This window comes from Aotus nancymaae, unplaced genomic scaffold, assembly GCF_030222135.1.
Source record: "Aotus nancymaae isolate 86718 unplaced genomic scaffold, 86718_ANA_hifiasm-v0.15.2.pri h1tg000010l, whole genome shotgun sequence".
Lineage (NCBI taxonomy): Eukaryota > Metazoa > Chordata > Mammalia > Primates > Aotidae > Aotus > Aotus nancymaae.
Window position 1 is genome coordinate 64,764,391 of NW_026988421.1, and position 12,746 is coordinate 64,777,136.

Consider the following 12,746-nt stretch of genomic DNA (forward strand, 5'->3'; position numbering starts at 1 on the left):
GGTATGTTAACATACCTGTCTTTTCTACCTGGTACAATTTGATGGATGTTTGAACATTGTAAGCAACCAACCCAACTACTGACTTGATTTTTACAGATAATTGCAATGCTAAATTGGCAAGTATTCTAATAAAGCTTCAAACTAAACACATTATGAACAAACTGTTCCTATTCCATCCTGGAACCTATCACACACAGAGTACCTGTCTTCTGATATCTTCAACTTCCCTCCCTGCTACCAACACTTTTAAATATCTACTCTTATATCATTTCCTCTTGTACTTTGGTGGAATCATTGTCCTTCAGCCTTACAGAGGCAGACTTTCTAAGTATGCGTTTGATTCTATCCTTTCTAACGCCACATACCTTACTCCAGCAGTTATTGCCTCCCTTTTATCTTTAATCTCCTCCTTGTCAATGCTTCCTTATTGAAGTCTCCTGCTACTAAGAAAAATAACTTCACTTTAGCCATTCTAGCAAATTACCACTCCAATCTTTCACTTTACTCCTTTAAAACTGCAAAAGCAAGAAAAGCTTGTTACATTCCACAAATGGTCATGGGACACCGGTTATTTACATGCAAAGAAAGAAGTTGGACCTCTACTTTACATTATATTAAAAAGAATTACTCAATATGGATCAAAGACCTAAATGTAAAAGCTAAAATAGGCTGGGCACAGTGGCTCACACCTGTAGTCCTAGCACTTTTGGAGGCCAAAGTGGGTGGATCATGAGGTGAGGAGTTCAAGACTAGCCTGGCTAAGATGTTGAAATCCCGTCTCTACTAAAAATACAAAAATTGGTCAGGTATGGTGGCAGGTGCCTGTGGTCCCAGCTACAAGGGAGGCTAAGGCAGGAGAACTGCTTGATCCCAGGGGGGAGAGGCTGCAGTGAGCCAAGATCACACCACTGCACTCCAGCCTGGGCGACAGTGAGACTCCATCTCAAAAATAAATAAATAAATAAAAGCTAAAATTACAAAAACTCTGGGAAGAAAACACAGGAGCAAATCTTTATGACATTGGACTAGGCAATGGTTTAGTTATGACATCAGAAGTACAGGCAACAAAAGGAATAAATAAACAGAGGACATTATCCAAATAAAAACCTTTTGTGCTTCAAAGAATACCATCAGGAAAGTTAAACAGACTGGGCATGGTGGCTCACATCTGTAATCCCAGCACTTTGGGAAGCCAAGGCAGGAAAATCACTTGAGTTCAAGACCAGTCTGGGCAACCTAGCAAGACCCTATCTCCACAAAAAAAGTTTAAAAATTAGCCAGGCATGGTGGCATGTGCGTGTAGTCCTAGCTACTCATGAGGCTGAGACGGAAGTATCACTTAAGCCCTGGAGTTCAAGGCCGCAGGGAGCTACAATCACACCACTGCACTCCAGCCTGGGCCCCAGAATGAGATCCTGTCTCTAACAAAATAAAAAATAAAAATTGTAGTAGTATATATGTAACAAAAAATTAGCCATTTAGACTATTTTTTATATTATGGTAAAATACAAACAGAAATTTTACCATTATTTTAAGTGTTAAGTACATTTACAATATCTTGCAACCATCAGCACTATCCATTTCCAGAACTTTTTTACCAAAACCAAACAGAAAACTGTACCCATTGAATAATAACTCCCAATCTCTCCCTCCCCACAACCCATGGTAAACCTTTATTCTACCTTCCATCTGTATGGATTTGCCTATTCTAGGAATCTCCTATAATAAGAATCATTTAATATTTGTCAATTCTAGCTTATTTCACTTAACATGATGTTTTCTTTTCTTTTCTTTTCGTTTTTTTCTTCTTTGTTTTTTTTTCTTGGAGACAGAGTCTCACTCCAGTTGCCCAGGCAGGAGTGCAGTGGTGCAATCTTGGCTCGCTGCATCCTCAACCTTCTGGGCTCCCACCTCAGCCTACCAAGTAGCTGGGACTACAGGCAGGCACTACCATAGTTTTTTGTATTTTTAGTAGAGATGCAGTTTCACCATGCTGCCTAGGCTGGTCTTGAACTCCTAGACTCAGGCGATCTGCCTGCCTTGGCCTCCCAAAGTGCTGGGATTACAAGTGTGAGCCATCACACCCAGCCAACATGATGTTTTCAAGGTTCATCCATGTTATAAGCAGAGTATCAGAATTTCATTTCCTTTTTTAAAGCTGAATAATATTCTGTTATCTGTATATACCACGTTTATCCATTCATCTGCTTGATGGACACTTGGGTTGCTTCTAACTTTGGGCTATAGTGAACAAATGCTGTTATGGACATTGGTGTGCAAGTATCTGATTCCTTCCTTTAAATTCTTTTGGGTATGTACCTAGAAGTGGAATTGCTGGATCATATGGTAACCCTAAACTTTCTGAGGAGCTGCCAGTCTATATCCCACAGCAGCAACACCACTTTATGTTCCCATTTCTCACTATCTTTTAAACTACTGCTTTTCCAAAAAAATATGTAATACCTCCCAGCACTTTGGGAAGCCAAGGCAGGAGGATTGCTTGAGGACAGGAATTCAAAACCAGTCTGGGAAATATAGCGAGACCCTGTCTTTACACAAAAATAAAAATAAAAAATGAGCAGGGTGTGGTGGCACATGCCTATAGTTTCAGCTACTTGGAGGCTGAGGCAGGAGGACTGCTTGAGCCCGGGAGTTCAAGGTTGCTATGCCCACTCCCCTACACACTCCAGCTTTGGCGACAGAATGAGACCTTGTCTCTTAAAAAAAACAACAGAACAACAAGAAAAACCTTTAATTCCAGGAATGACCATGAAAGTCTACCAATTAAGTATTGGTTAAATAAGGTTATTTCTAATTTTTCTCTATTATAAACAATATTGTAACAAAAAGTGCTGTATCTTTATCTTTGCACACTTGTGGGAGTATCTCTGTAGGATAAATTCCTAGATGTGGAATTGCTAAATGCCTTTTATAATTTGATAAATGATCTCAACTTTCCTTCCAAAACAGTTGCAAGGATTTACACCTACTCATTTCATAAAACCCTTCCCAGTATCAATCCTTTTATTCCTTGTCAATCTTGGCAAGGCAAAAATATTTTAATTGTTTAAATTTTTTAAGTATTTTTGGCTTTTTGTTTTTTTCCTTTTTGTGGAGAACGGGGTCTTGCTATATTGCCCAGGCAGGTCTCAAACTCCTGGACTCAAGCTATCCTCCCACCTCTGCCTCCCTAAGAGCTGGGATTACAGGTGTGAGCCACAGCGCCCGGCAAATTTTTTAAGTTTTAATTCGCACTTCTTCTTACATCATAAAATATCTTGGCCAGGCGCAGTGGCGCATGCCTGTAATCAGCACTTTGGGAGGCCAAGGTGGGTGGATCACTTGAGGTCAGGAGTTTGAGACCAGCCTGACCAACATGGTGAAACCCCATCTCTACTAAAAATACAAAATTAGCCAGGTGTGGTGGCACACACCTGTAACCCCAGCTACTTGGGAGGCTGAGGCAGAAGAATCGCTTGAACTGGGAGGCAGAGGCTGCAGTGAGCCGAGATCACGCCACTGCACTTCAGTCTAGTTTGGGCAACAAAAGCAAAACTCCTCAAAAAAAAACAACTCAATGAAGGGTTTGAGGCTTAGCAGTTAAAGCCAATGTTGACTGTAGGTTTAAAAAAAAAAAAAAACTGTCTACCTGTCATCTTAATTGTAGTTCTGTTGTAGTCACTACAGAGGAAAATGAATTGCACTGATGCATGGGAAGCTATTTCATTTAATTTGACTTTCATGGTAAAATCCCCTCCAAAATACAGTAACACTCCTAGTGTCACTCAGGCTGGAGTACAGTGACAATATCTTGGCTCACTGCAACTTCCACCTCCTAGGCTCAAGCAATCCTCCCACCTCAGCCTCCCAAATAACTGGAATTACCAGCATGCGCCACCACACCCATCTAATTTTTCTATTTTTTTGTAGAGACAAGGTTTCACCATGTTTCCCAGGTTGGTCTCAAACTCCTGAGTTCAAGCAATCTATCTGCCTTGGCCTCCCAAAGTGCTGAGATTACAGGTGTGTGCCATCGCACCTGGCCTAAAATATATTAAGACTTTCCTTAGTTTAAGAACTATCTTCAAGTTATTCATCTGGGTCCCATCCTTAACAAACCATTACTGCTAATCTGTCTTCAGTGACATTATAGACATATCAAGTAATCTAAAAACTCAGCTCTGCATTTATACTGTAACATTACTAAAAAATTCAATGGAGAACACACATACTGTAATATGTGTTAACTGTCCATTCTCCTAGGACCTGGAAGTCTAATTCCTGTGTTAGATTAAATCATAAGAAATCCAGAGGTTTTCTTTCTAGTACTCAGTGCTTTAACTGAGTTGGGATTTTTTTTTAACAGTATAGCATTTAATAGGAAAAATCATTTGAAGATCATTTATCTTTTGTATAACTGTTATTAAAAATGTCAACTAATTATACAATGGTTTTCCCCATAAAACACAATTTAATGCCAGGAGAAAAAAAAGAACTATTTCTTCAAATAACTTTATATGTGCCCTTTTTTTTCCCACTAAAAATTAAATAGCCCAAAGTATCTTCCTTTTGGCCTTTATGACACAACCTAAGGGCAAAGCTGTGCGTTCAATTAGAGTAACAGTTCTACACTTTTTTCCTTTCTATTGAGTTTCTGCTGTTTAAAAAAAAAAAACTTTATGATTTTGTAAAATATCACTGGAATGAGCAAAGGATCAACATTCTCATAGTGCAAGACTAGACTTCTAATATGTAAGTAAGGAAGGCACAATGAAGTGGACAAGACCATTTTGGAAGTTTTGGAGATTGCTACAAAACCTCCAAAGAAAAATGTCAGTAATATAATTTGAACATGATCACTACTTTCTTCTTCTAACCCAACACAGATATAAAAATTAATATTCTACAGTTAGCTAATCTAAAACTGCTATATATTTTTTTTTCTTTACAAAGGCAAAAGATAATTAACACCCCAAAGTGCCAGTTACAGAGGGCAAAATTTACAATAATTCTTGTCTAGGTGCTTGAGGGTTAACAAAGGTTAATAATCTAGACTGGGAATTTATCCAGTCCCTTTGCTTCTTAGTGGGATAATTACACGATAACTATACATCCACCTATTTCAGTTATCTCAGTCTGAGAACCACTGTTCAACCCATTAGAGGGCAGTGCTGTTAAAAGTATGCCATTAAAAAAACTGAATCACTGAAAACTTTTTATATTTGTTTATAGATTATTAAAATATTATTATACTTTAACACGAATTTGCTCCTTAGTAACAAGGGTAAACAAAATCTTAAGCATAACTATCATATATATGATATATTTAAGGCCAGGCATGGTGGCTCATGCCTGTAATCCCAGCACTTTGGGAGGCCAAGGTGAGAGGATCACTTGAGCCCAGGAGTTCAAGATCAGCCTGGCAGCAAAACAAAACTTCATCTCTATAAAAATACAAAAATTAGCTGGGTATGGTTGTGTACACCTGTAATCCCAGCTATTTGGGAGGTTAAGTGGGAGAATTGCTTGAGCCTGGGAGGTGGAGGCTGTAGTGAGCCATGATTGTGCCACTGCACTCCAGCCTGGGCAACAGAGTGAGAGCCTGTCTCCAAAAAATAAATAAATAAATAAAATAAATACACACACACACAAAAATATCATGTTACATTTATGAGATCGTAAATACCATATTGTAGGAAATCATTACTTCAGAGTAAAAAAATGAAAATAACTTTCCCACCAGAATCAAAAAAGCTTTTCTACCACTCTAAACAGAGCATTGTTTATTTGCATAGGTTATTTATTTATATTACTTTAACTAGACTTTATGAGTTCACTTAACTGTCTTTTCAGAACACAAAACTGAATGTTTACATTTCAAAAACTTCAAATTCCATTTCTCTGATCTAGCCAAAATTATTAGCTTTTCCATTTACAAACTGTAGTAAATTCTTAGGGTTTTTACTTGTTTTTTAATACCGGAAAAGACAGAGATGACTTGCCAAAAGTTGACAGATGGTCAGTAACACAAATAAAGCCTTTTTTGGCCAGATGTAATGGCTCATGCCTGCAATACCAACACTCTGGGAGGCTGACGTGGGAGGATCATTTAAGCCTAGGAGTTTGAGACCAGCCTAGGCAATATAGTGAAACCCTGTCTCTACAAAAAAATTTAAAAATTATTCAAGCATGGTAGTGTACACCTGTATTCCTACCTACTTAGGAGGCTGAGGTGGGAAGTTCACTTCTGCCTAGGAGTTGGAGGCTGCAGTGAGCTATGATCATGCCACTGGACTTAGGCCTAGATGATAGAGTGAGACCTTGCCTCTTAAAAAAAAAAAAAAGAAAGAAAAAAAGCCTTTTTTAGGTTTTTTAAACAGTAAAGGAGTTCCACATATATTTTGCCAAAGAAAATTCTATTTGCTGAAATGCTAGAACAAATTAGTGCGTCCACTAAAGGTGGTATCATTGCTTAGACATTTCTCAAAATACAGGTATTTGAAATTCCTTTCTAAATTTCAAAATGCAGATGTTCCCAGACTACAAAGGATTAAATTAACCGACATCAGAATACAAATTTTCTTCCATTTGGCAACTGAGATGCCTCCTTCTCTCTCTCTCTCTCTCTCTCTCTCTTTTTGAGACAGAGTTTTACTCTGTCACCCAGGCTGGAGTGCAGTGGTGCAATCTGAGCTCACTGCAATCTCTGCTTCCCAGGCTCAAGTGACCTCCCACCTAAGCCTCCTCAGTAGCTGGGACTACAGATGTGCACCACCAGTCTCAGTTAGTTTTTTTCTTTTTAATTTTTTTGTAAATAGAGACAAGGTCTAGCTATACTGCTCAGGCTGGTCTCAAGCTCAAGTCATCCTCTCACCCCAGCCTCCCAAAATGCTGGTATTACAGGCATGAATCACCATGCCTGGCCTTCTAATGCTACTAGCTAAATACCTTCTACTGTCATTTATAGTATGTAAGTATGGTTGTACCTTTCTCAAAAATCCAGTAAAACTGCTTCTAAAGAGGTACAAAACTAGAATATTTAAAAATTAAGTTTGAAATGTTTAGAAATATTTAGTTTTTTTTAAAAAAAAGCTTATAGATCATCTTACAACAGTAATTTATTTTGACTTATTGGCAACAGTCCATTGACTGTAGTCTGGATATTTCTTCAAAAGGTCCGTTGTATACATAGAAAATTTCCAAGACACAGTCTTCCAAAACACTGAATTCATGAAATTTTGTTTTATATGCTTTATAGAAGCATGCAAATCTAGAGAATTTAGCTATTTAGATTAAAACCATGTAATAATCTGATAAAATCTACAACAGTTTTAAGTTTTTTTTAAAAAAAGGGGTTCATTTTTGTAAATATGAATTAGGTTCTGTAATAGAATGGAAAATTAGCTTAACTTAAAAATCAGGTTAATTACAATGTTCAGAAGCACTGTAAATCATATCTCAAACATGTATGCAAATTAGTTTCTGCAAACCCTTACTATTAGTGTTCCTTAAGGATAATTGCTCCTGTGATTAAAATGAAAATCATATTATAGCAAATTTAAATTTTCTTCATGTCTTCTAATGGGGTTTAGGACAATCAACCCCAAAACATGGCACCATAGCATTTGAACCGAAGTAGGAAGGTCTCTTTGACCTTCTCCCACTCTTTTCCCCTTAAGCAGGCCATAAAAGAAATTCTCTGACCTTCCTCTAAAGTAGTATAAGACTTTCAATCCAGAAGTATATCCTCTATTTGGAGCAAAGAAACATCCTATCCTGAGACACAGAAATACCAAGAAGTATCTAAACAAAATGGATTTGCTAAATTCCTCCCAGTTTATTACCATTAAATCATATCCCCTTTGTTCAGTCATATTTCTGCATGACTATCCACTCATCAAACCTAGCATAAAAATACACAGGTTTCCCTGTTTCTTTGGGTTCTCTTTCTTTCTTTTTTTCTTTTTCTTTTGTTTTTTTTTCTTTGAGACAGTCTTACTTTGTCACCCAGGTTGGAGTGCAGTGGCATGCTCATGGCTCACTGTAGCCTCAAACTCCTCAGGCTCAGTTGATCCTCCCACCTCAGCCTCCCAAGTAACTGGAACTACAGGTGCATACTACCACGCCTGGCTAATTTTTTTTGTATTTTTTGTAGAGACAGGGTTTTACCATGTTGCCCAGGCTGGGGTCTTCATTTCTAAAGGGACCTTGTCATGTAAATTTTATATTAAATACACTTATATGCTTTTCTCTTGTTAATCTGTCTTTTGGTATAGGGGTCTCAGCCATGAAGCTAGTGATAGGCAAGAAAAAAACTTTTTCTCTCTTACACTTACTAGGGCAAAATGGCAGGTGGTGTTATATGGCACAGACAAGAAACCAAGACATATGCATGGTAGTGTTTAAGGTTAATAAATGAAAGGCATATGGTTCTGCCCAAAAAAGAAAAAGGAAATGCTGAATCAATGCATTTGGTCCAGCCTAATCATTTTGTCTTTTTGAAGACAGCAGTAAACTTCAAATTTCTTTGAGTACCTCCTAAGATGCTTGTTAAAATCTATGTGCACCTTTGCACAATTTTTTAGTTGACAAATAACATTATTCAATTTTGAATGATTTAATTCTGTCATACTGAAAATGTTGGTAATTTCTAAAAAATGATTATTTTTAAAATGTATCCACTGGAATCTAAATACCATAATGATTTAATATCCACCATCATCCACTTAAAATGTATGAATATTTTTTAATACTTGGACATTTTACAGCTTTTTCTTCCTGATGTTAAATTTTCATTCCATTCTCATCCTAGAACAGTGATTCTCACAGTGGGGAGTCACTAGAAGTAGTGATTGGGATTTTACCTACCAGGGACATTTGGCAATGTCTGGAGACATTTTTGATTGTCACAACTGGAAGAAGGGCGTTACTGGCATCTAGTGAACCACCGATGCTGCTAAACATCCTACAAAGCTGAAAACAGCCCCCAATAACATTATCTGATTCAAAATGTCAATAGTGCAAAGAAACCTTGTCCTAGAGTGACACATTTTTTATGCCTGAAAATCTTTTTTTTAATTAATTTATATATATATATATACACACACACATATATATATATACATATACATATATATATATTTTATTGCATTTTAGGTTCTGGGGTACATGTAAAGAACATGCAGGATTGTTGCATAGGTACATACATGGCAATGTGGTTTGCTGCCTAAAAATCTTTTATTACATTATACTTCTCTATAATAAAAATATTTATACAATTAACAAAAATATGAATTTCTTAAAACAAAAAGGCTGTGTTAAAGATAATATCTTCTGGATTGTTACTATAATTATTATTTACATGTTAATCTAAATAACATGACTAAACAATATCAAATATAAAAATGTGAAATATATTAAGATGTTCCTAATGAGATGGATAGGGCTTATGCTTGTTATTTTTAATTAGTTATTGTGTCTGTGAATAAATATTCTAATTGTTAGAAGAAGATAGAATTCAGCACAAAGGTATTTCTGTTTTCATGAGAACTGAGAAACCTTCACAAGTAGATGGAAAAAGAGTTCTATTGTAATAATGTCACTCAATTCTGTGATCTCCTTCTAAGTTAAACATGAGCTCTTTTTAAAAAATTATTTTAGTAATCAATCAACTAATAACCTAGTAAAATTCTCTTTAAACATTGTTAAAAGCAAGGAACTTGCAAAGGATTTGTTATATAGTCATTCAAGGCATTTACTTGCTCAATACCTGCAGCTATATTGGGTGACCCTGAAATTTTTAAACCCCTGCTTTACTACAGAGTCCACATGAGGCCTTGTTTAATGAAGGGAATTTGGGAACTTCCCTTAGTTCAATATCAGAACACATTTCACTTATCAAAGTTTGGGAGCCTCAAAAGACATTCTATAAGTTAATGTTACTTTGGAAAACCCCTATTAACTACTCCATAACCATGTTTATTTGTCCATCATGAAAACTCCAGCACAGATTTTATCAAATATCTATGCCTAACCACCGAGGTCTTAGAAACCATATCAATGAGTTTTGAGAAAATTATAGATTCCCAAGAAAGAAATGGTCCAAATATGACTAAAGTTCTCTCCATTACTCCCTTACCTCTTAGATACTCTGTACTGTGCTGTGGTCAATTTTCCAGTCTCAGGGTCATGTACTGTAGCTCGGCTCAGCTACAAAAAAAGAGAAAGGACAAGGACTTACTCTAGTAGCAGGCAATTTTGGGTTGTTTGTTTTGTTTTGCCAAGCCACAGGTGATTGGAAGGGTTCAGATTGGTCTGGATGGTGGGTTATGGTCTCAAATCCACAAAAACATTTAGAAAGGTGGCAATAAGAACGGCCACTTCCAAATCAAGAGAAAATGAGTTGACAGATTTTTCTTGTATATTTATTGTCCTTTCACTTTTTTTAAATCATTTGAAGCTGTATGTAAATGATTTATAGCACTGGGTTTCACAGGAGCTTTCTCAGGTCTAGAAGTTTAAGTTACTTAAGTATTTTGAAAAAAAAAAAGTAGACTCCTTAAATTCATTTTTTAAAACTCTAAGATAAAACTGTTTTTAAATTTCTCTGGCAAAGTAAAAGGAAACTAAGTTTACAAGTAATTTCTGGAAGACTGAGCTCAGAAGCGTAACTCTCTGTTCTACCTACTGCCAACTTTTAAGTCAGCGAATTTTTTAAAAACTCCAACAGGAAGAATACAGATTACTACATAATGACAACAGTATTTTACAAGATGTGTAAACAAATGCCAATACAATCACCATGAAGGATGATATGAATCATTGCAGCATTTATAATTGTGAGAAAACTGCAGAAGTGAAGACTACTACTCCCAGATTTAAGAGACTGCTGCTTTATTTCCCCCTTTAGCAACAAACAGGAAAAAGAAAACATGTGTCAGGCCATTTCCTGGGTATTTGATACCTGATCTGCAGAAAGATAAAAAGCATATTAATTCCCTAAAAATAACATACCAATTAAAGATTAAAAACAGAACTTCTAGTGAAGGAGAAAGACCTGTGAAACACAAAGCAGTTTATCCATGCGCTATCCTGTTTATATACAGGGTGGTGACTTGAGCTGGAGACTGAGAATGACCTACTTCCCTTAAATGAATAATTCCTGTAGGATGTACAAAACACTCATTAGAGGGCAAAATATGCAGCATACGCATCTCTTACCTTTTGCTAATTCTGTAATGTACCGTCTCCAAGTCTCCTGTTATTGGGTTTGAAATGGTGGCTCGCCTCAGCTGTGAAGCCAACCATCAAAATAGTTGCATTACAAGACAAAAAATGAATCACATTTACCCAACCAGTCAGAATTCTGGGGTTTTTACAAAGGAGGCTAAAAAGATAAAATAACTCCAATACACTTCCAGTCACCTTGAGCCTTGAGCCTTGAAAGCCAGTTAGTTTTTTAGGTATTTTTTTTCTTTCAATTTTTTGTTTGTTTTGCATAGATGGAGGAAATACACACAAAAGAGATTGGAAATTAAATTTCTTTCAAGGGTGAAAGGATATGACAGTGAGAAAATGAGAAATTTCTAAAATTTGAAGTCTAATTTACAGTTTATATGAGTGGCCGTCTGAGGGTGGGGAAAGGAGGTGAAAAAAGAAGAATGGCTATTTGCAGTTAATGATCCATTCCAAAACCTGACTTTAACTTTTTTGTGTGATGGAACTGTTTGCAAAGGTTAATGTTTACAATTCATTTTAAGGTCAATTTTTTTTGTTCCTTCAAGGTATCCATTCATTAACATATACAGGAAAATAATCTTGGACTGAGAACAAAGGCAGAGGAAAAGAACTCATAAATGTTAAAAACAGTAAGAAAGAGATGACAGCCTCAGTAATAATTTCCTATTTTTTTAATGGAAGTATGATTCTGAGGTTGTATGAGCATTAAATTTATTGCCATTAGTTATTCATCAAAAACAATCCAAATTGAGGAATTTCCAGGATATAACTTGATCCCTAAGCTGAAATGAATTAATTCCCTTGGACGGCACCAATAATACATATTAATATTGGACCAGTCTTTTGCATTTATAACGTAATCTTTGGCCAAAAAAAAAAAAAAAAAAAAAAGAGCATCAATTTGGAAAAGCAGTGAAACTCTTAAAAAAAAATTCTAAGTTCATTTGGCAGTACAGATGTCCAGATAATTCAAACCTTTGATATAACAAGGGTCAACAAACTATGGCCATAGACAAAATTCAGCCTGGTGCCTCTCATTGGAAATAAAATTTTACTGTAATATAGCCACACTCTTTCATCTACATATTTTCTTTGGCTGCCTTTGCACTATAATGACAGAGCTAAACAGTCATGACAGAGATCATATGGCCTCCGAAGCCTAAAAAATATCTAATATCAACCTCTACGGAAAAAAATCTGCCAACTCCTGTGTGGTAACAGAGTAAAAGCATGCCTAGAATTTATTCAACAATCTCTTTATGAAAGTGATGGCAGCTTGTATTTTACTATCAAGAAGACTATGTTTTAAGAACAAGCTGATGGGGGAAAAGGCAAGAGTACAAAGGGCAGTCTTTTCCACATTCTCACTAAAGAAGAGTTTTTATGCTAAACACTAAGATTATAGATTGGGTTTACATTAGATTATTTTTCTTGTTAAGATAAATTATGTGGGTTAAAGTCAGAAAACTATAATGTCACCATTTCAAATTAACATGATGCTTGTGCCC

At 36.2% G+C, this 12,746-nt stretch overlaps 1 protein-coding gene across 3 annotated transcripts in view; it reads right to left on the reverse strand.

Annotated features, from left to right (window-relative positions):
- The window catches only part of P4HA1 (prolyl 4-hydroxylase subunit alpha 1), an 87,172-nt gene that overhangs the window by 19,700 nt on the left and 54,726 nt on the right, over nt 1–12,746 (reverse strand). For 2 of the 3 annotated variants that reach the window (XM_064374270.1, XM_064374268.1), the window contains exon 9: nt 10,139–10,209. In XM_064374270.1, coding sequence (XP_064230340.1) covers nt 10,139–10,209 — 71 coding nt within the window. Of the gene's footprint in view, nt 1–10,138; nt 10,210–11,220; nt 11,292–12,746 lie in introns of all 3 variants that reach the window. The other variant, XM_064374269.1, reaches the window with a different exon arrangement.